The 23,729-nt window shown below is 44.6% G+C and overlaps 1 protein-coding gene across 5 annotated transcripts in view; it reads right to left on the bottom strand.

The window, feature by feature from the left end:
- The window catches only part of Fhl2 (four and a half LIM domains 2), a 75,256-nt gene that overhangs the window by 20,225 nt on the left and 31,302 nt on the right, over nt 1-23,729 (bottom strand). The window contains exons 1-2 of one of the 5 annotated variants that reach the window (XM_031367356.1): nt 22,737-22,955; nt 10,037-10,215 (exon numbers count right to left, since the gene is read on the bottom strand). In XM_031367356.1, the coding sequence (XP_031223216.1) occupies nt 10,037-10,192 (156 nt within the window). In that variant the 5' untranslated portion in view covers nt 10,193-10,215; nt 22,737-22,955. Of the gene's footprint in view, nt 1-10,036; nt 10,216-13,958; nt 14,026-14,074; nt 15,713-22,311; nt 22,693-22,736; nt 22,956-23,729 lie in introns of those variants that run through there. The other 4 variants (XM_031367354.1, XM_031367357.1, XM_031367359.1 and 1 more) reach the window with 4 other exon arrangements.

The following is a 23,729-nucleotide window of genomic DNA, read 5'->3' on the forward strand; positions in this document are numbered from 1 at the left end:
CATTTCGTTGGGCTTAAAGTTTTGGAGGATTAGAAGCCGTGATGGTGGAGCAAATTCACGGCGATGAGAAGAGCTGAGCTCTCACATCTCAAAACAGCAGGTTGGAGGCAGAGAGTGTGCGGTCCACTGGAGATGACAGAGGCTTTTAAGTAAACGGGCCCACAGAGACACACCTCTTCCAACAAGGCCACACCTCCTAATCCTTTCCAGCCCACCATCAACCGGGAAACAGGTGTTCACATGTTTGAGACTTTCAGGAGACACCTCAAGAATAGAGGGGATTTGCATTTTGAGGTAACCTTTAGAAATGCAGAAAACAAACAAACAAACAAACAAAAAAACCAAAACCAACAACAAACAAAACAAAACAGAGGGAGGAAAATTTAAGAACTACATCTTGAGAGTGAAGCCACCAGATGTCACCAGTCCCACACAGGCTAGCGAGTCCCTACAAGGACAGAGTCCTTTGCATTGGTGTAATGAGGCATTGACAGAGAAGCCAGCTGAACGCTCTAATTTTACGGAAACTCATTTCTTCCCACAGTGAAAGTTCTGCAACAAAAACACAGCTGTGTTAAAGACCACCTGGCAGACGGTCATTTGACCCTTGGAAGTTTGACCCTGGCAGACGGTCATTTGACCCTTGGACTGTCATGTCCTTTAGATGGACAGTCCCATCCCCCTCAGAGAGCCAAGTCAGGCATGCAGAGATCACAGGAAGCCTATGAAGAGTCAGACAGAGCCCCCCCCAAGCTACCCCCCTGGGAGCATGGCTCTCAGTGTGTGTTTCCTGAGGTCTTCCGAACTCACCTGTCTCTTATGCATGCACACATTCACCATAAGTAGCGTAGTGCATATTGATCATTCTTAAATCCTTCTGACAGAAACTGAGACAGTTAGACTGATTCTAGGATAGGCTTCAAATTAGCAGTAAAGGAGACAAGGCCTAAATCTCTGTTTCCAAGAACTGGGCAAGTCCAAGCCTCAGAAGCTGCCCCGACACCTGGTCTAAAGCAAGGACAATGGGTCAGCAGCAGTTTCTAGACTTCCTCAGCTGTGTTCTCAGCAAGTTTCCGGCCCCCATGCCCTGGTAATGGAATGTCCCTAGAGATGCTGTAAGATAAGGGTCACAGTAGCCCAGAATTCCCTAATGTGCTTTAAATCAGGCCTTCAAGCGCACTTGTTTGTTTCTCTATCTTGGTAAGGACAGACCCCAGCATGCTGGACTTCTGCAGAATAAAATATTCTTTGCCTTTATATACTATTGAGTCTGGGGTATCATTCTTTAGCAAATCATGGACCCTCACAAAATGTTTTCTCTGAAGGTAAATATCAACCTCTGATTATATGCCTGAATTCAATGGTAGACCAGAAGGAAAAATAATCACTAAACAGGGTTGTACCACCATTGCTGCCAGGTCCTGGAGGTGGGGGGTGTAAAGGGAGGGTCAGACTGGCCCTTCCTCTATTCCAGCTCGAGATGGTGTTGGACTTTCTGGCTCAACATCACAGTATGTGTGATGTGCAGACAGTAGGAAGGCCTCATGTGTGTCACATGCCTTACATGACTAATGCTATTGGGGTCTGGGTACCCCTGAGATCACAGAACCAGGTGACTCAATAATTAAGCTCAGGGGCCCAAGAACCAGACCGATAATACTCTTGATCCTCCACCTACCAGCTGCATGGCTAAAGGTAAGAGCCAAGCCTCTCAACCTGACTTCTCACTGAGAATCCAGAAGGAAGGTGCCTGCGATTGGCTGTGACAGGAACAGTAAACACACAGAAAGTGCTTGTGGCAGCTTCTGCTACATAGACACTGTCTAGCAAATGCCAGCTCACAGTCAATCATGAAAGCAGTGGCCTGAAAGTGTCACTCACTGACACTAAATTTCCACACAAAGATGGTAATGAAAATCAGAATTTTTTTCTTTCTTGTCTTCTTGGGTTTTTTGTTTTGTTTTATTTTTGTTGTTTTGTTTGTTTGTTTTAGCTTACTGGAGAGACCACTGCTCAAACTCAGCATCTTCTCTCTTAGCCTCCCATAAGCTAGGGTTCCAAGCATGAGCTACCATACCCTATTAAAAAAAATTTAACATCTTAAAAGCTTCACAGTAAGAATTCCAACACTCGATAATTTTGTATAGTGATTTTAAACTTCCTTTGGTTCTTATAATCTAAAAATATGTTTCTAAATTCAACTTGCCTATTTTGAGCCATACAATAACCCTGTAAAAATAAAGATTTATGTTTATTCATGAGCAGATTTGACACAAGGATGCAAAAAGTTGTTTCCCCAGGCATTCTCCACCCCCACAACCCCCAAAGTTTCACCTTTACTGATTCAACAAACCAAACTGTGCTTCCATTTTTATTTTTTTAAAGGTGGCATATCAGTGTCAACCTTTTCCAAATCAGTCCCAGCATGCTCACCCAGCCTGGGCTTGCTCCAGGCATTTTTACACCTTCATCTGCTCAGCTGCACACAGAGCACACATCTCACCTGTCCTGTGAAAGTCTGGCCAGTGCCCTGGCCAACACGGAACCTCTGTATGTCTTTGAAAGCCACACCTCACTGATGAGGCAATTTCTGGGGCTCTCAGGCATCTCTTTGAATCTGAGATGACTTGATACGGTCTCCGCTTCCACCTAGTCCCCAAGCTTATTGTATTAATCAAGAAGTGGGCAAAGGGCTTGTGTGAAAAGATGGTGACTGAGATTGCAGAGCACAGAGAGGCTTCCAGGCCCATTTGATTTCAGTGTCTTGAATATTTGCCCGAGGATTCCCCAGGGCTCAAAGATAGTCCAAAAAATACCACTCAAAAATTAAGATAATAGGTCAAAGCTCACTAATGCTTGACACTACCTGCCAAATATTTATCATGAAGATCCAGTGCCAAGTGATCTTTCTATTCTTCAGATTCACAGCTACAAACAGAACTTTAGTTTTCATGATTAGCACCATGCCCAATAGTGTTGACTAGTTCCTTTTTTTCTACTTTGTTTTGTACACATGACCCTGACATGCATAGATTCCGAATCCTTGTATCCAAACAACCACAGACAAAAAAGATTCAAAACTAAAATTTCATCTGTATTGAACATTCATATTTTGGGGGTGGGCTAGTATTCCCTAAATAATACAACTCAATTCTTTACCCAGAATTTGTACTGCAGTGAGTATCACAAGTAATCTAGAGACAGTTACAGAATACTGGAGGCCGTGTGTGATTACATGCAAATGCTGTATTACTCTGTATAAGAGACTTGATCCCTTTCAAAGAGATCCTCCGCCCGCAGTCTCCTCCAGATACGAGGACCATAATACATCAGGAACATTGACAATATTTAGATGCTAAGGGGCAGGGTAGGTTGAACTGGCTTAGCATAAAGCCCTATGCTCATCCCAGCACTGGAAAAAGAAGACAGAGAGAGTCAGAGACAGGGACAGGAACAGGGAGAGAGACAGACACAGAGACACAGAAGTTTTCTAGAGAGACTGGAAAAAGAAGGGAAAGGACAGTTTATATTTCCCAGAAAAACAAAACCAAAACCACTAAGGCTAATCTTGAGCTCACAGGAAGGTCATAAACTGCAGTAAAATGTGATCCACATGGGAGAATAGCACAAACACTTCTCTTCAGACGATAGTTTTCACTCTGAGAACATCCCTCATCTAGGACAAGCTTGTTTGCTTCTCTCCAAATGTACCCTTGTTAGGACTTCAACTGGGCCCTGGGAGAGTCCATGGCCTGAAAGGCTGTAGCACTAGGCAGCGGGGTCCCTACTGCAGCCAGCCACCTTTCCATGGCTCCTCTGCATGGCCTTGCATTCCTGCGAGGCGATGTTTGGCTGTCATTTCCCCACACTAACTGCTTCTTGAGCAGACTGATGAAATCATTTGCTCATCAGTCGTGCCCAGCTTGCTGAGAAGGTGTTCTCTGCTTTGGGACTCCAGGGTAATCCTCTTTCCATTCTGTTCTTTCAGATCTTTGCAAATGAAGTCTGGAAGAATGCACACCAGGAGAAGCAATGGCCGCCACACACTGTCCCAGAGAAGAACAATTTCCTCACACAATTTCTAGTTCCCTGACAGCTCTGTGAGATAAGCAACCTCATTTGATAGACATGGAAATGGAGACTCATAGGTGACAGAGCCAGGGCCTGTCACACAGCTCATTGAAGACGGAACAAGGTGTAAGCATAGACAGCTTTGCTTCAGGGTCCTGCCTTGAGCATACCACTGCAGGATGCTGTCTGGGGCTTCGTCCTGCCTTGCTGTCTGCAGGTTGCTGTCTGGGGCTTCTTGAGCAGAGAGTTGGTATTTTTTTTTCTTTATAGTACACAGCCAGCCAGCTTTATTCCTCACTTTGAAGGCCCTGAATTATTGTTTCTTTTAAATATAGTGGTTTTTTTTAAAAAAAGATTTTCCAAATAAATCCAATATTCATCCTTTACTACAGTTTTAATTTCCATACTGTCAGATACCTATAGCCAACCACAATATGAGATTATTAATGGAAAATTCCAGAAGTAAACAATTCTTAAGTTTTAAGTTGCAACATGTTCTGAGGAGTGTGACAAAATCTCAAGGAATCCCACTCAGTTGCAGATGGGGCATGAATCATTCTTTCATCTGTACTATGATGACTATAGGGTGTCCTGCTGCTCACTTAAATCACAACTTTAGGTGTCCACCGGGAACCTTGGAATGTGACCTAGGACAAGTAGAACTTTTGTACCCATGATATCTGTGTTCATTTCAAAGTCTGTGGACAGAGTCTACATGGAAAACCTATAAAGGTAGTTCTCTCATTAAGAACAGAGAAATCAGGCCAAGAGATGGTCCTTCTGATAGAGGAGCCTGTGTACATGCCTGACCCCTGGGTCCTGTAAATTAGGATTCCCAGGGACTCCCAGGAAGACTCTCAGGAGGGTTATTCTCTAGCATCTATACAAATACACAATAACTCACATCTGTCTATATTCACACACACAAAATTAATAATAATAATAATAATAATAATGATACATTTTTAAATTTTTATTGTTGTTATTATTTTGTAGACAGGGTCTCACTAGGTAGTCTTGGCTGGCCTAGAACTTGCTATGTAAACTGAAATGGCTTTGGTGGATAGGCAGGCTATCCACCTGCCTTTGCCTCTGGAGTATAGATATTAAAGGCATGATCCACCACACCCAACACAAGATATCATGTTTTTGAAAGAAAAAAAAACTGAAAGTCATCGCAAAGATTAATCACCAGGTTGGCAAAAGGCCATGAGAGGAAGAAGGGAGCAGCACTTTTACCAGAGAAGGTTCTAGAAAGGCAGCAGAAATGGCCTGACCATGTCAGCAAGAATAATGGCCTTTTTTTTTTTTCTAACAGCTCCATACTCTAACAGTGCTCGAGAACTTTCTAAAACAGGGTAGGAATATCTAGATTTTCCCTGGATACATAAGAACTAGAGGCTAGCTTAGAGTTCACACCTTACTCCCCACACAAGAACCTCTTAGATGCTCTGTAAAAAAAACTCCTAACATTAAGTGAGAAAATGTATTCTGGTGGGAAGGATTTGTACCAGTTCCATCACCACATCAACGTGTCTGCTTGAGTGACTAGTAAAGCCAATGACTAACCCAGGCATGTGCTTCTGCTCCTGAACCAACCATCCAGATCACACCTGCTGTCATTGCTTCACTTTTAGTTGAGCAGAGGTAACACCGGAGTAAGGGACTTGATGCTACAGGTTAGGAAGTTTGATACAATCATCGACTCCCTGTTTAAATATTCCAGCCCTGCCGTGGGGAGAGGACCTGAGGCGTCCTCTTGAGTTTCCACAGGCTTGTGGAATAAACTCTATTGAGAAGCTCACTCTTTCAGTGACTGGCATATTGTCATGGACGGGGACAGGGGACACAATGAGACTGCCTCAGTAACACCAGGAAGCTGGACAGGAACCAGACAGCTAGCCCAGCACCACTTCTATGCATATCATTGCCATTGGATAGGATCCAGGAGAAGGACAGGCCTTTTCCATCAATGGCCAGTTGGCAGAGGTAGGGCAAACATTTCTTATTCTCAGGACTGACCATTGAGAGTCCTTATCTGAGCTGAAGACCATGTCCAAGGCTTCTTGGAGGTGGGCAGGGAGCATAGGTTGTTGGTTAGGAACCTTCTGTGTCTATCTCTATTACTTTCTAGTTCCAATTCTCAGTAAGACCTTCGACTCTTCTGAGCCTCAGTGGATTCTACATACGATGGAATGAAAAAGTCCTTGTCCATGGGCAGGTGTAGAGGGACTTACATTAGGCAACAGAGTGGTTTTCAACTGCCAGGGCCAAGTAACTTGGCAGCAGGCGCTAAGTGTTAAATTGAGTCATAGCTGCTAGCTTTTGTCTGCAGCCATCTTTTCTTTACTATGACTACTTTCTTCACAGCCCTCTCTCAGGGTCCACTGGTCCACTGTATGACAAGCTGCCTAGCATCAGGACTTCCCTTGCAGAGACATGGGATAGTCAGTCCGTTCCATCTGAGGCCCTTTGTTAAAGTTATTAATTTTCAGATGCATAGTTCTCTATGGGAAGTCTATTTTTCTTGATTTTCTGAGGTTCAGAACTCAGGCTGATAAAAAAAATATATTCTATAGTGAGTACAAAGTTTTGTTTCGTTTTGTTTTGTTTTGTTTGCTAACATCTACTAGTATCCAAGACAAATTAAGAAGGATGTAGTATTGGAGGATAATAAAGTTATGTTTGTTTTGTGACTTCTCAACTATGTCACTGGTGGTCAGAATCAACGACCTTCTTCTCTAGGGTATCGTATTTCCAAGGAACAGGTGAATAGAGAAGAGTAGGATATCCAGGTGACTGCCCAGGAACAATCAAATAAATGTATGTATATTAGCTACGGGGACAGTTGGCAAGACTTATCTATATCATTTAAAGTTTAGTCAGTACTTCAAAATTAATCCAATTCCCACGGGCATGGGTATATCTTAACATTTTACAGCTAAGGGTGTCTTCCAGAGAGCTGAGCACCGTCCATGGTGGCTGGACTACTTCAACAAGACTGAGCGGTCGTCAGCCCCGTTAAGCACTTCACCCTCCTGTTGCCATTTTTGCCTTTACTTCCTGAAGTAACAGAAACTTTTTTGGTCACTTCCTCCTCCTTAAAGTCAACTACATGACTGCATTTGCCAGTCAAGAAAGCCACAGCAGACAGTGTAAACGCTCTACTGCGAAGGTCGCACTTTAACCCAATATCTCTTTGTTCCCAAATGAGGAAAATCACAGAGCAGGACCCACACCCTCTGATCTCAAGTTGCTGATGCGGGTTGAGAAGTTCAGTGCGCGAGCTTCTGACCCCTTCAGCAGTCTTGTTGACTTTGGCCCCTGTAGAGACTCTTGTTTATTTGTGCATCAAATGCCTCTGGAAGGAAGATTGGCTTTTGGGGTCTTTCCATTAAATCATTCTGGAGAAACGATAAGTGACTTGGGTCTTGTTTTCACTTCAGCCATTGGTCAGGGATGACTAGTCCCCGATATGCACATTTTTTCCTTTAAACTGGAGTTCTTCCTCAGAACACTCTGTAGAATGCTATCCAACTTAACTATTTCTTAGCTAGATAAAAATTTTTTAAAAACACTTCTTGCCTCTGCCTAAGAGTTTGTCTTCCACGTGGATGTTTTTTACTTATATTTTCACTGTGAAAATGGATAGAGAGGTGTGGCTTCTGAGAAGCATGTGCTATAGAAAGCAACACATAAAGAATGGGAAAGGAATTGGAAGGAAAACAGAAGCATGAGGGCTTACAACATAGTAGCTGCCATTCCAGGTGAGGACTTTGTGTGAGAACACATCACAATAACCCCACTCAGCAGATTCCCAATTTTCCATTTCACAGATGTGGACAGGAGCACAGAGGGGTCAAGTAACTGTTGGAGTTCATGCTGCTCATGAGACACCTAAACAGAAAGCAATGAGACTGTCTGGTCTGAGCTCTTATGTTTGGCCCATTATGTAAGTGAAGAGATTGCTATTGTTTGGATCTTAGGTTTCCTCCACAGTCCTATGTAGTTAGATCCCAGCCAGGAGCCATTGAGAGGCAGTGGAACCTTTAGAAGGTAGAGAGGCCCCTTAAATGACTGAGAGTGTGTTTTAAAGAGGGTTGCGGTACTCTGGCTCCTGCCTCTCTCACACTTTGTTTCTCAGACCACACAACAGGCAGTTTTCCCTTGTGTACCAACCATGATGATTGACTGGGTACAGGCCTCAAATCATGGAGGGAACCCTGGAAAGCTGAGAGCCTAAATTACTCTTTTCTCTTTATAAGCTAATGATCTATGCCACCGTGATGAGAAGCTAACTCGGAAACTAAGAACATTTACCCCCTAGAACATGACATAGACCCCAAAAACTAGAGAAAGGAGGAAATCTGAGATGGGTCAGGTCAGCGGTTTGGCTATGGTAGCCTCTGAGCACTTTAAATTTGTCTGACACAACGGCTAAGTTCCCTCTAACATTCCAGATAGCGTACCTGTTCTACAGCTAAAGCAACCTGGCTGCTGAACGGTTTTGAGTGACCCAGATCCACATTGTTCATTTCTGCCCAGGCAAGCTTCTCTATGCAGACAGAAATTCTTCCTCAATACCTAGCAACAGAAATTATTGCCGCACCCACTTGACTACTCTCTTCTAGGAGACCGACAACAAAAGAATGAGTAAAGAGAATGCATTGGACAAGGTAGAATGTTCCTACAGCACACGGAGCCTCAGACAATTAGACAGAAGTTGTGTATTGATTTTTATAGTCATGGAAGAGAGTGGGAAAAATATCCCAAAGGAATACAAAGTGCTGACAACAGAAATTACACAGTACAAGGACAATGGCGTGAGTTTCCTTTGAGTCTATAAGCTGGGAATTCCCTAGGGACACCAAAGTCCATTTTGCTCCATTTTTTAATTAGTTCTACAGCTGTGGGGTGATCTAGGAGTGCATTTGCCGGTAAAGATATCAAGAATCTTGCATGGGACCCAGTATAGTTGGGATCTGAGATGTATGCCCAAAAGGTAAAGCCTTGATATCAAGCTTGGAGCTGCTAAGAAGGTGGGACCTTCAGGAGGTGGAGCGTGGGTGGGGACATCCACTGAAATGTATCCTTGGGGGTCAAACTGGGGCCTTAGTCCTATCCTACCTCAGTTGCTTTCTTTACTACCATAAGGTGACAGGCTTTCTCCATCATGCTCCGGCCATGCTGTGTTGCCCAGAGGTGACAATGCCAACCACCCAAGAATTGGAAAGTCTCACATTTTGAGCCAAAGTAAACTTTTCCTTAGAAGTTGTCTGTGGTCACATTGAAGGAAAGCTAACTAAGACAGACCCTCCCTTGTTTGACAGGTTAGGCTATGGATTGATCCCTAGTCAACTAGCAGGGATGAAGAGGTCTCTGTCAACCATGCTGGGCTGTGTGTGGGAAGCTGCTGATTCCTTCAATGTATAATGGAAACACAAACCCTATTCTTCTACCCAAAGGGGGGGAAAAAAAGCCCATTGGATCCCAAGGACTTTGCTGCTTTTCTGGCTCCATTTATCTAGGGGGCTGACTAGATAATGCATATATACATTCACTCATCAAATATTGACGAAGCAGCACCTGTTCCCTGTTAGTCACCAAGAGGCAAACAGAAGGGGCAAGACAGTACCGCCCTAAGAAGGTTTTACCATTGCCCAGAAGGGTGGGGTTAGATAAGGCCCTGGCAACCAGAAGAGGGAGAGTGGACTTAGGACACCAAGCACACAGCTTGGCAAGGCACTCGTCTAATGGGTAGAGACGAGATCATAGAGAGAGCAGCTCTGCCCTGCTTTGTCAGAGTTTAAGGCCACCAAAGGGGGCTTTCATGACAGAGTGTGCTGGTAGATAAGGACCAGGAAGCTGAGAAGTAGCTGGGGTTTTTTTGTTTTTGTTTTTGTTTTGTTTTGTTTTTTGTTTTTGGAAGGCCAAAGGAAGTCGTTAAGGATCAGCAGGCAGTTACCTTGCAGTCGCAGCCAATAGGTGTTCCACACTCCTCACAGGTGTTGGCATAGAGCTCCTCGAAGCAGGCCACACAGTGTGGGTTCTCCTCCTTTAGAATGTACTTCTTGCCATAGAGAGATTCATTGCAGTGGTGGCAGTCAAAGCGTTCAGTCATGCTGACCCCTGTCTTTTAGCAACCTGTGAAAAAAGAAGAGAAAACCCACACATGGACTCAGGGACACTTCAGATGCCATGCGTTATGAAGGCAGTGGCTTGGACAGACATTCAATGCTCAAAACTTTCCGTGAAACCCTTTTTAGTCGGGGAGGTTTTGTGTTCGAATGTACTCCATTCATTAAATCAGTCCTTACTGATGGGATCAGAATGTCAGACTCCAGAAAACACAGCAGAGCTTCCACTCTAGCTTAGTTGTGTGTAGGCTTCCAATGCATGACCCTGCCTCATCTCTCTCTGCCCTCAAGATAGAAAGGCAGGCACAGAAACAATATGTCTATCTCTATAAAAAGATTTTCCATGAACTCTGCTTTATGATTCATGAGTTTGAATAGGAAGAAAGCGTAGTGGCACAGGGGAAAGATATCTGACAGGAAAATCTGTAGTCAGAGGCCAGGAGAGTATTGACCTTGGCCTGAACCTGCAATGGGAAGTACAATATACATGAGAGACTGCCAACTTCCTGTAGGGAGTCATTTTGCTTGCATGGAGAGGCCTCCTCCATACTTCAGCTGTCCAGATATCCAAAGAGCAGGATAAAGAGAAAGGCTTGATTCCAAGAACAAGGATTAGCACATGGTTGGGAATGTAGTGACTATTCAAGGACTTTCCAGAAGACACCTCAAGCTTTGCAAAGGGGGGAACAAGAATGTGTCTCCACGCCAGACATATTACATTTTTTCAGGATGAGTATGCAGTGTGGAGAGAAAAGGACATTCTATAGAGTAGAAGAAAGGAAATGAGTGATTTGCACCTTCCCACCTTAAACCATCATCTCTCAAAATCATTTCAGGACTATTTTGGATACAAGAAGTCCACTCTTGCATTCTGGTGTGAATAAAGACATGTTAAAATTTTAGACCTGACTTTTTTTCCAGGAGATTTTTCTTAATTGGCAATAACGGATACATTAAAAGTGCAAAGTTTTATCGATCATTAGCAGGCACATCAGCTAGCTGTGTGACTAAACAATATTTTAAACTCTAAGCAAACAACTCAATTTCCAATCATTTCAAGTCATTCAAGGGTGAACTCCCAGAATTTGGCTCTCTGATGCATATAAAATGATGCTGTCTGGTTTATGATTACATTAAATTTGATAGTAGCTGTTAATTTGATGCCTTGTATACACAAGGTTGCAATGATTATAAGCTTTTGTTATTGGCTCATGTCTGTGTTTATAGAGTAATTTGCTTCCAAGAGCACAAAACGTGCAGCTGGACACATGTGGCAAGACACTTCCTTCTAAATCACTCTTCCTGGAGTTAAAGAAAACAGTGTCTGGACATTCCTGTGACATTATCCTAAGATGAGGCTCTTGAGCATTTCATCTATTTTTCTGAAACTCGATGTATGAATAGCTGTTTGGCTTAGGCTATCTGGTGTAACAGCTATGCTGGCAGATGATCGCATGCTTTCCTGTAAGTCTTCAGTCATTGGCCTTGAACATGGTTGCTCACTTATTTCATCCCAGGGGGCTGGAGGGTGTCAGCCTTCAAACATATATTTTTCCATTTATGGTTGCCATTTAGCAGTAGAGTGAAGTCACTTCCTATTCTCTCATGCAAACAGAGGGACAATGGAGAATGAACTAACTCTGAAATCGGGGATCTTGAAAACTGGAAAAAAAAAAAGGTCCCCAAATCATCTAGAACAACTACCTCATTTTATGAATGGAAAACCCGTAATTCAAAAATGTCTATGGGAAAAAGGGAGTCTTGTGGGCTTTCCCAAGAGCCACCTAACTGAGTAACTCCCATCTTAATTGGAAAGGTGGTTCCTGGTTTGGATAAGCACCAGCTTTTCCGTGGAAAGGTTAACTTGCAAGCTCTGCAACAATCTGCATGAACGCTCCCTCTGTATCTGACAAGAGGGAGGGCACCTACTTCTTCTTCCGGTCATGATGCTTTCATTTTCCATCTCCTCTGATTCTATAGGTCAAGTATGGAAAGGAAAAAAAAATCTAAGGGTGTTACTGCGAAGAATCAACAGAACTTGCACATCTGTTTGAAGTACAAACAGTCATCCAGTGTCAAATATCACCATCATTGATTGACCCCAAGTCCCCAGGTGGAGTGATGCTCTGGAGGATTCGGCCCAATTCCACGGAATTCTTTCTCATAATGGTCGAATTTATCCTGCCTCAACTCTCATATTTTCTAAGAGGTCACTCTGTTTTCTGTCCCAATCAACTTGAGTAAGGCATAAAATGAGCAAATTAGGAACTATTATCATTAGTTAGATACATTAGTGGCGTCTTCTCTTAAAAAATTAATTTTTAAAAACATACAAAGTAATACATTTCTCTTGTTTTTTCAAATTACTTACACACATGTGTCATACGTATTTCAGTGATTTAGTAATTATTCTTGTGAATATACTAATACTAAACAAAAAGAAAAATACACATTAATAACAGGAAACCATAGCAGCATGTGACTCAAAGACTGTTTTTCCATTTGGATCATTTTTCAAAATAGAATATACATTTTTATATGACTATCTTAAGTCATATAAAAGTCTTACTATGTGAGGTCCTATTTTGTGTGGTGGAGATATTTTCCAGAGGTTTTCAGTGCTTACGACAGACATGTACCTTCCATAAGGCATCTCTGTATTTGTCTCTGATAGCTACCAACAACTTGGCTTTCCCCTAGTTGGAAAAAGGTAAAGAACAGAAGGGAAAAGAAAGAAAGTCTCAGAATTGGGAGTTTGAGACCATTGCTACTTTACACATGCTTTTATGTGTCCCTCCTCCCTGCCACCATGTATAAATTAGAATCTAGAAAGTGGAAGTCCATTGGTCAGGAGTTTAATTTTTTTTTTCTTTGCTGAAACAAAAAACAACTTTCAGGGGAGGGGATTTGTTTGACTTATGGTTCAAGGGGACCCGGTCCATCTCAGAGGGGGAAGCATGCTGGCTGGATCTGGACTGAGAGGCTGGCTACTCACTCATATTGTACTTGCTGTCAGGAAGCAGGGGTCGGGGTAGGGGGAGACAGACAGACAGACACACACACAGATACACAGAGAGAGAGAGAAAGAGAGAGGGAGAGGGAGAGAGAGAGGGAGAGGAAGAGGGAAAAGGAGGGAAGGAGGGAGGGAGGGAGGGAGGGAGAGAGAGAGAGAGAGAGAGAGAGAGAGAGAGAGAGAGAGAGAGAGAGAGAGACTTGGACCAGCTTATAATACTTTTAGCTCTGCCTTCAGTGACCCACTTCTTCCTGCAAGGCTCCATCTCCCAAAGGTTTTGTAACCATCCCAAATAGCACCAACAGTAGGTAGTTGGGGACCAAATGGTCACACACATGAGCCTGTGGGGGTCGCTCAGTAAGGAGTATGGAGGTGCTAATAACTCCCTGAGTTTCAGACGTGGTGGGGTTGAAGGTTGAATCCAGGGTCTCCCCATCCCAGGTATCACCATCGTTGTTTATCTATCTTTGTATTTTTTTTCTCTTTTAGTTTCAGTATATAAATTCACTATACATGGAGTTCTCAATATATAAATTGACTGTATGTACAATTTGCTGTTAATTGCACTTTATGTTTTTGTTTTGGTCTTGGTTTTTTAGTGACCGCCACTGTGACTGGAGTAAGCTGGAACATCAGTGTAGTTTCACCTTGTATTTTTCTGGACTCGGGCTGAATGTCTTTGCCTTTGCTCACTTACTGGCAATTTGAGATACATACTTTAAGAACTGACAGCCCACCTTACTAGTCTTCTTACTGACGGGGTCGTTTGATTTCTCGATGGTTAGACGTTTAAGCTCTTTGTCTATCCATGCATTAGCCCTCGGTCAGATGCACGGCTGCCTACGATCCTTACCCCATTGAGGAGGCTCTTTGCTTGGTCTGCTGTTTTCCTCCTTGGGCAGACGCTTTTCAGTGTCACGAGGTTCTATTTGTCAGCTGTTAGTTTTACTTTCTGAGTGACTAGAGTGTTCTTCAGAAAATATTTACCTATGCCTGTATCTTAAAGCATTTTCTTCAACAGTTTCTGGTCTTACCCTAAGATCCTTAACCCAACAATGTTATTTATGACATTTGCATAGAGGTGTGTCAATTATGCCTTACTCATAGTTGGCATTCATCACTTTCCCTTGCTCTGGTCCCTTTACTCCCCTCAAATAGTGTCCCTATGCTTATGTGTGTGTGTGTGTGTGTGTGTGTGTGTGTGTGTGCATGTATGAGGATGATGGTGATGATGATGATGATGATGATGATGATTAAAAAACCCAGAAATTGTCTAATCTCCCATCTCTGAGAGAAAACATGCAATGTCTTCAAGTGTTCTAGAGTTGAATTCAATAGTCCCCAAGGTAAGAACTTAGAGGAGTTTGCCTCATGGTCACAAGAAACTTTATACCTATTCATCCTTTTTATTCTTATGTTAAAGGCCAAGCATTAAAACTAGGGCTTGGCACACATGTGCTTACCGCTGAGTTACGTTTGCAGCCCCGGGATATCCTTTTAGAAAAGCTTCGTGTTTAAAGTCACACCCTTACCTTAAGCCACCCTTTATGAGACTGACCACTATCTGTTTTGCTAGGAGATACCTATGTTATACTTAATGAGGAAATATATCCATAGTATTATATTAGGAATTCCTTATAATTCTGCATTTTTAAATATCACACAAAAAATTACCTAACTGGTTGCTTTCTCATTCATTAAAAAATAAGTGAATAAGTTGGAATTTTGTAATAGAGGTTAGACAAAGGATTGGAGATACAAAGAGGAGCTGGTTAGAGAGGAGAACATTTATAGCAACTTCCAAAGTACCAGGCTAGGAGCTCAGTGGAGACCCACAAATTTTAGCAGGAGCAACCTCCAGGAGCACAGAGCTGCCTTTTTAAATAAAGGGGAGAAACTTCCGTTGAGAAGAGTGGTCAGGTCATGCTGTAGGCAAGGGCACAGAAGGCCATACCATGGAATAAGAAACATGGCTGGACAAACACACGTCAGGAAAATGGAAGATAAGCAGATGAGGTGGGGGGGGCAGTTCAGTCAAAAACATAGTAGAGAGTCAAGGAGGAGGAATTGTGTGCCAATTCACTGACTTGGTATTCCCCTGTAGGGGGTGGGTGGGATTTTACATGTATCCCCAAATCTGCACAGCCCGAAGTAGAGAATGTTTACTGTACAGAGGGGACTTCATCACATCAAACTGGGAGAGATGAAACAGGATCGATGCCTCCTAAGAATAATATCATGCTATCAGAATCTAGTTTTGACTGCTTTGCCTTCTTTTCCTCTGTCCCCATCCAGTGGTAAGAGCTAAAGGCTACCTTCTACATTCCAGCTCTGACTAGTCTCTCCAAAACACAAATAGGGGAGTGTGGTGGTTTGAATAAGAACCTTCCCTTTAGGTTCATGCATTTGATTGCTTAGTTACTAGAGGGTAGAATTCTTTATAAGGATTAGAAGGATTAGGAGGTGTGGCCTTGCTTGAGGAAGTGTGTCACTGGAGGTAGGCTTTGAGGTTTCAAAAGGCCATGCCAGGCCCAGCCTTTCTCTTTGTCTCTCTGCCTGTGGATCAGAATGTAGAATTCTCAGCTATTTCTCTAGCATTAGAACGGCATGCATGCCACCATGCTTATTGCCACAGATGATAAATGACAAAGCTTCTAAAACTATAATCAAGTCTTCAATTAAATGCTTTCCTAAGTAAGAGTTGCCTTGGTCATGGTGACTCTCCACAGCAATAGAAGGGAGATCAAGACTGGGAGTTTCTCACTCAACTGTGTACAATCCATTTGCATTTCTGAACTCTTCTCTCCCCTACCAGGTTATATATAATTCCTGCCTATTACCTGTTGCATAGGAATGCTGAGAGGATTAAGTAAGAGCAGGCAGGGGAGACACCTGAATGTGAGGTGTGACTGCTGACTTGTTATTTCACTGAATTAAATTTAAATTATAGGGTACCAGAGTTCTCAACCTTCCCAGGGTTAAGTCATCCTCTGATGTCATCCCCCTCTAGCTGTGAGCAACCAGGAAATTTCAAGAAGTTGGATTTTAGGCCTCGGACTGGAGGCCAGACTCAGCTACCTGCCCTGGGAAAAGCTTAGAGTCTGCACCAGACACATGGAGTTGATCACTGTGTCTGCAGTCAGTCAGCTTCCTGGCACTTGCAAAATAAAGGTTCGGAGGTCAATGGAGCAAGGATGCCTAGGGCTCAACTACTATTAAAAATGACAAAAGCCTGCACAAGTCAACAGGCTAATAAATATAGATCTGTTTATGGATTTCCAGACAGGACAGTGTTAGGGCTACAGAAAGATGAGAGAAACATGAAAAACAGAGAGAAAGAAAAGTGAATGAGGATAGGAAACAGCAGAGGGAGAGAGTGATGGAGAGAGAGGAGAAAGGTTGAGAGCTACAAGAGCAGCCAGGGAGCTCTTCTCTTGCTTTCCCACCTAAATGAGGAAGATTTCTTGAGAATTCAGGGCAGCAGTTGACATGGTAGAAAACTTTTTTTGGCCTATTGGCCCAGACCTTTGAATCTCAGGTCCAACTTTGTGAAACAAGGTGGACCACCACACAAGGTTATTATTGGCAAAGAATCCATATCCTTCTCAATGATTTCATGTGTTGATTAAGCAAACCTCCAAGGGCCCAGATGCTTTAACCAAATCCCAAGGGACACCAACCATGTTTCATATTTATAAACCTTACTGCTTACGACTCCTTCCGTGTAGGCCTACCTAAGGAGAAACCCATGACCCTTTCAGATACCCTTCCCCAACACACGTAGAAGCAGCTACAATTAGCCAGTTTGGGACAAAGTTGATATTCCTTCCTTCATTCATTTATTCATTAATGACAGGGTCTTGCTGTGTAGCCCAGACTGGCCTTAAACATATATTCCTCATGCCCATGACTCTAGAGAGCTCAGATTTCAGGCACCAGCCACACCACCTGGCCATTATCATGCTGATCTTTAAATTGTTAACACAGATTTAAGAAGAAAATTTCAAACGTTAAGAAGAAACTCAGCAAAATGTACTAATCAAATCTAAGAAACTAGTGGCTTGGATATGGGTTCTTTGTAAGAATACTGTGTGAAAGCACAATGTTTTCATGAGCCATATACAAAGTATGACTGCCTATGTGCATCAACCATAGCATTGGGCAGGGAGCAGTGGATGTCATGGAGACATCTCCAGCAGGGAACGCATACAGGCCCTTTGCAAATAAGTGTAGAATAAGTGAAAAAATGAATAGATGGGCAAGTGAATTTAAAAAAAACAAACAAACCTTAGTAGAGTGCTGATCACTTTCTGTAAAGGATTTAGGTGTGTCTCCCAGCACTCATTTAGATCTCACAACCCTATGTAATTCCAGACACCAGGCATGCATGCATGCAGTGTATAAATATACTTGTGGGTAAAATGCTCATGGACATACAATAAATAAGTCTAAAAAAAAAAAAAACTTGGCTGGGCGGTGGTGGCACACGCCTTTAATCCCAGCACTTGGGAGGTAGAGGGTTTCTGAGTTTGAGGCCAGCCTGGTCTACAGAATGAGTTCCAGGGCAGCCAGGGTTATACAGAGAAACCCTGTCTCGAAAAACAAAAACAAACAAACAAACAAAAAATCTTGTAGAAATGTGGGCAAGGGTCAGGAGTGAGAGGGTGGAAGGCTTCATAGGTACCATCTACCTAAAAGTAATTGTGTTTTGGCATCTGATGCTGTTACAATCCCTTCTTCCAGATGACTTGCTGCTTCCACAGGAGGGAGAACTTTCTTATTGGGTTTGGACTCTGAATCCAGCGAATACACACACAGCTGCACAGTTCAGGATACCGCCTGACTAGGTCAAGAAGCAAAAAGCCAGCCAAGAGACACTCCCAGGCCCTGAGAAAAATGTACAGATCCAGACACGGACTGCAGAGATCAGCAAAATCCCCTGGTGGGTGTTGTGTTTGTAATCAATGAGACTCCACCCAAGCCTAGAGGCACCTGGTCAGAGAAGATCTGTACTGGTGTGGTTCGTCTTACCCTAGACCTCCACACAGACAGGAGCCTAATCAAGCTGACTCAGTTTAAATAGAGAATCTAGCGAAATCGATGAATACCAGTGCAAATGACAGCACTGGGTCTAAAAACAGAGCAACCTACCTGGAACTTACTGGAGCTCAGCCTCTGTATCTTTGGATTGCAAATGCTTTAGAGTATAAGATATGTGCTCAAGGGGTAGTGCATCTCAGGGCAGAGGTCAAAGGTGAGGGGTTGTGTTCTATATACACTAGTGACTTTTAAAAAACTAAAAAATGAAAACAAATCCTGGCTTGTGTTCGTGGATTTTAAGATAAATTTTGAGGGAGGAGGAAAAGGCAAAACGCTGTCTTCTGCTCTCTCCTTGGATTATTCAGTAAAGAAATCTAATAAAGGTCAACTTTCTGATCTAAAGTCCACAGGCACAAGGAGAGCTTTACATTTTGTTCTCATGTGCTTCGGACTTCCTAATCCAGCCAAGAGGATGTACTGAGTTACCAAAAGTAACACGTTCACACCTTGTTAGTCACTGGGAAAGCTGAGATCAAGGATGCTCTCTAAAGGAGCCCCGTCTGATTCTATCTCCAAGCCTTCTTTCAGATTCCATCACAACAGTTATTCTCAAAACATGCCCCTTCTGTCTCCATAAGATAGCCTGGTAAATGAAGCCCCGAAGGACGGGCTGCTTCAGACCTGTACGTCTTACTTTTTTGATGGAGGGAGATTGCAACCAGATGGCTCAACCACTGCTTTCGAGGGTATGAACAGGTGACTGATCTCTCTCCGAGGTACAAGTCACTGGCAGGTTGGTCTTTGCCTGGCTTCCGAATCCCAGCCCCACCACCTTACACAGACATCCACTGGCCCTTTCCTTTAGCCTCTCCCACTCCAGGAACAACTGCCCTCTTGTTTTTCATGGCAGCCCTTCTCTCTCGTGGTTCTGCCTCAGTGTTCTACATCAGTATCCCACCAGTAGAGGCTAGCAAACCTCCTTCCACTCACTCACTGACTGCATTACTCAACTGGCTCCAAAGGTCGCAGCGAGCACAGGTCTGCATCCTCTTTGACTCACAGTCTGGGTATAATGGCAAGTTCCAGCCAGTGGCTCCAAGAACACATTAGCTTCCTAGACTTTGCAGCTTTGTGTTCAGGTGGGCTTCCTCCACTCATAGTTCTGGAGATTCAAGGACCTCACAGAGGAGGTAGAGGAAGAGAGGTCACATTGCCAAAGGAAGCCGAGGCTGAGATTCATGGAGGAACCCCCATTTCCTCCCAAGGATGAGCCTTCTGCTGTCTAGAGTTTCTCTCTTAAGATTTATTTCTTATACGTGGTATGTGTCTGGATGAGTTTGTGCACCGAATCCAGAAGGAGATGTAGGATCTCTAGAAGCAGAAGTTACAGGGAATTATGAGTTGTGAGCCAAACTCAGACCCTCTGTAATTACTCTTAGCTGCTGAACCATCTCTCTTGCACCTAGACTCCACTTTTTAAAGGCCCTATCTCCCAACAACACTTACACAGGGATAACTAAACTTCCAACACATATCCAGATGGCAGCTGATTACAAACGGGGCAGGTGTTGCGGGTTTGAATCAGAATGATGTCATTGGCACATATGTTTGACTCTGTGTTCACCAGCGAGTAGAACTCTTTGAAAGGAATAGAAGAATTAGGAGGTATGGTCTCATTGGAGCAAGTGTTAGCAAGTGTCTCTGGTGCTGGGGCTTTGAGATTTTAAAGCCTACGTCAGGCCAGATTCTCCCCACTACCGGTGGATCACGGTATAGAGCTTTCAGCTACTTCTCCAGCACCACATCTGCCTGTGTGCCACCATGTTCCCTGCCATGATGACTAAGTCTTCAAAACTGTAAGCAAGCCCTCAAGTAAATGCTTTCTTTGATAAGAGTTGGCACGGTCCATACAATGACTTAGACATAATGTGTCAGGCTAGGTACCAGTCCTCAGCGCAGGACAGGGGTAGAATCCAGGCTTCTTGGCCTTCTGAGTTGTGGTGGTTTGTTTAGTTGATTGGTTTTGTTTTTATATATCCTGTTGGGTATTTCTGTCTGCAGTTGAGATTATCACTCAGTATTTAAAGGGTTTATCCATCCTGGATCAAAATATTTGCAATAGAGCGTCAACCGAACATTCATTCAAGGTGTCCCAGTAGGGAATAGAGGTCAGAACTCAGCTACCAAGCTATCTGGAGGAGGCAGCCCGCAGGGCCACAATCTATGGGCTGGGAAACTTTGGACAACAATTTTACTTCGATCTTTTTTTTTTTTTTCCAGTTTCTTTATCTGTGAACAAAAGGCTTTAAAATCTACACAGGCTGTTTATACTATGCAGGAGTTATCTGGTTCTCTGGGAGGAAACTGAGGCACCAATAGACCTGGCTCTTCTCCAGGTACATCTGCCAGCTAAGCATTCTACACCCGTCCTGTCCTTGTTGTGCCTGTGAAGCTAAGGCTGCAATGAGGCAGAGCAAAAAGAAACCACAACAGGGGCCTCCATTGCCGATAGCATTCTGTTAAAAACTAGGAGAGAACTGAATCTGAAAAAAAAAAAAAAGAATGAGGGAAAACATGATTTAAATCTTGTTTTTAATAAGCCTTAGTTGGTTTGGGAATTCTGAAACTTAATGCAAATTGGTTCTTACGGTGGGAGGGCGTTGAGGGGGGGGCGGGGCTAGATCACCATAGCTGTAGGATGTGGTAGGTTACTCCTGCCATTGCAACACTTTGAAGGCTGAGGCAGGACAGGCACCAATTTGAGGCTAGCTGGGGTGGTCCGGTCAATTCTAGGCTCTACAAGCTACAGAATGAAGCTTTAACTTAAACAACAACAACAAAGACAATCGCCACACACACAGCCACACCCACTAACACCCTTTCTTTAGATTTCTTTACATCACTGAAAAAATGTCCACCTAAGTAAAGTAGCGCCACAACAGGAGACACAGTTAGAGCCGTGTTGTGAAGACTGTAAGTCCAAATTGTAGTTCATTATTTCCCAAAATATCATAAGAAAGTGTATGCCACAAGTTGGCTTTACCGAAGACAGCTGTCCATTTCATAAAATGCCTGCTTTGTTGAGTTCCAGAGACACAACTGAAGACTACCGAGCAAATAGGGCTTAACTTCAAATCAGAAAAAGCACTTCAAGACTTTCTCTCCACAGGACTGAAACCTATCAGAATTCTTACCATTTAAAAGTCTTGTTTTTCTTTCTTTCTTTCTTTCTTTCCTTTTTTTTTTGGGGGGGGGGGGGGTTTCGAGACAGGGTTTCTCTGTATAGCCCTGGCTGTCCTGGAACTCACTCTGGAGACCAGGCTGGCCTCGAACTCAGAAATCCGCCTGCCTCTGCCTCCCAAGTGCTGGGATTAAAGGCGTGCGCCACCACCGCCCGACCCTTTCCTTCTTTTTTTAACCCTACAGCTCAGGTTTTAATTTGGGTGTTTGGTCAAGATGTGTGGTCAGTCACAGGCAAACTCCCATTTCTCAAAGGAAATGCTTGGCCATGCACGTGCTGACCAGCCTGTCACCTCCTTTCCATAGACTTCAGGGACAAGTTCTGCTTCATCACTCGGGGGCTGGCCTGTGGGCACTTCATTGTCTCCCACCACCTGGCAGTGATCCACCCCTACAGGGCTGCAACCCTCCCTCTGGACACCAAAGGTCCCTTCCCCACCATTTCCAAATTCGGTCCTCCAACATTCATGATTCTGGTCCTCTCTGCCCCGCATCTGCTCTTCCCGAGGGCGGCGGCGGGGGTTGGGGGGGGTCTCCCTGTAGATCAACTCGCCGGTCCTGAAGTCTTTCCTCAAGCCTTCCCCCGACACTCCGCCCTAAGCTCCCCGCCACATTTCCGATTCACCGTTCTCCCCTTCACCTTCCCTTCCCTCCCCTTCATTTCGAGTCCTCATCCTGGGTATCCACTGCCCAGCTACGCTCTCCTCTCTCCCAGATCTGTCCTCTCCTTTTTGGGTCCCCATCCCGGGTGTCCTCTACAAACAGGGCTCTCCTGTCGCCAGAATCTGTCCTCTCCGTTTGGGTCCCTACCCTGATGCCGTCTGCACAGCTCTGCTCCGGTCTCCTGGGTCTCCGCCCCGTGGTCCGGGTGCCCTGGCCACTGGTGTCTCTCCACGCGTCCTAGGGCAGCTGTCTGGTGGCGATCCTTGTGTCTCAAGCAGGGCTGTGGCCTGGGCGGCGGCAGGAGTACTCACGCACGGTAGGGCCGGGGTCTAGGGGAACCCAGCGGACTGTGGACCGGTGGCTGCAGCGGCTCCGCGGGCGGAGTGCAGCCGGCGCTGCGCCCGCCCTCGAGAACCCCCGCCGAGTCATTTGACCATATAAGGACACACGCGCCGGGGTGGCGGGCTGGGCGCGCTGGCCCGGAGAGCCCGGCGCGGTGGCGAGCGCCCCTCGGCAGCCGGTCGTCGCCTGTTCTCCTGCTGACGCTACCACAGACCTTTTGTTTGACTTACCCTTCTGCCTTGCTTCCTGGTGTTTGGCGCACACGGGTCAACCCTCGCTGCGCCCTGGCCTTGGCTCCAGGGCTAGTTGCTATGCAGTGCAGAGAGCTGTTGGCAGCTGCCACCCAAGGGAGGAATGACATGGGGCTACTGTCACCAGGACACCTCCTGGTTGCAGGGTGTGTGGTGTGTGTGTGTGTGGGGGGGGGTCCCTGCCTGAGTGCAGCCTGGTGCAAGCATGGATGGGTCATTTGCAGATTTGGGGGAAGGAACTGTGTGTGTGTGTGTGTGTGTGTGTGTGTGTGTGTGCGCGCGCGCGTGTGTGTGTGTGGCGCACACATTCACAAAGTAGTCTTCTGGGCCTTATGTTGCAGACACTTCTCCATCACGGAAAGAACCAATCCATTGACCTAGAGAATCATTAATGAGACCGTTCCACCAGGGAGCTCACTGAGAGAAGGTCCTATGCCCAACACTCAAAGCTAGAGAACTGTTGAACATTCGGTGGCTCCCTCCTGGCAGAAAGAAAGAGTGTGTCCTTCACACTCTAAGCCAAGATCCTCTGCAGAGTTGGCCTTTAGTAGGGGCACGAGACACTGTTGAACAGTGTTGGGAGGCATACGGTATCCTCATGCCCAGGATTGGCAGCATCTGCTCTTGAGCAAATGGGGTCTATATGCAGACAGGGTGGAAGATGGGAATGTGGAAAGGCAATGAAGGCCTGGGTTAGTGACTTGTCAGTGTTGTGAGGTGACAGAAGCCATTTAATCAAGGAAATCGTTTGTTTGCAGGGTCTATGAAGGGATCTAGTTGGTCATCTCTGCGATGGTATGGCCACTGAAAGGATGTGAAGTGGCTGGTCCTGTTTCCTCCTCAGCCAGGAAGTAGAGAGAAATGAGACCTGGTACTCAGCTGCTGTCCACCTTGGGGGCCAGTCTTTCCTCCTCAGTTAAACCTCTCTGGAACCTCCACAAAGATTCTTCTAGAGGTGTGTCTCCTAGGTGG

Source organism: Mastomys coucha, unplaced genomic scaffold (assembly GCF_008632895.1).
Source record: "Mastomys coucha isolate ucsf_1 unplaced genomic scaffold, UCSF_Mcou_1 pScaffold14, whole genome shotgun sequence".
Lineage (NCBI taxonomy): Eukaryota > Metazoa > Chordata > Mammalia > Rodentia > Muridae > Mastomys > Mastomys coucha.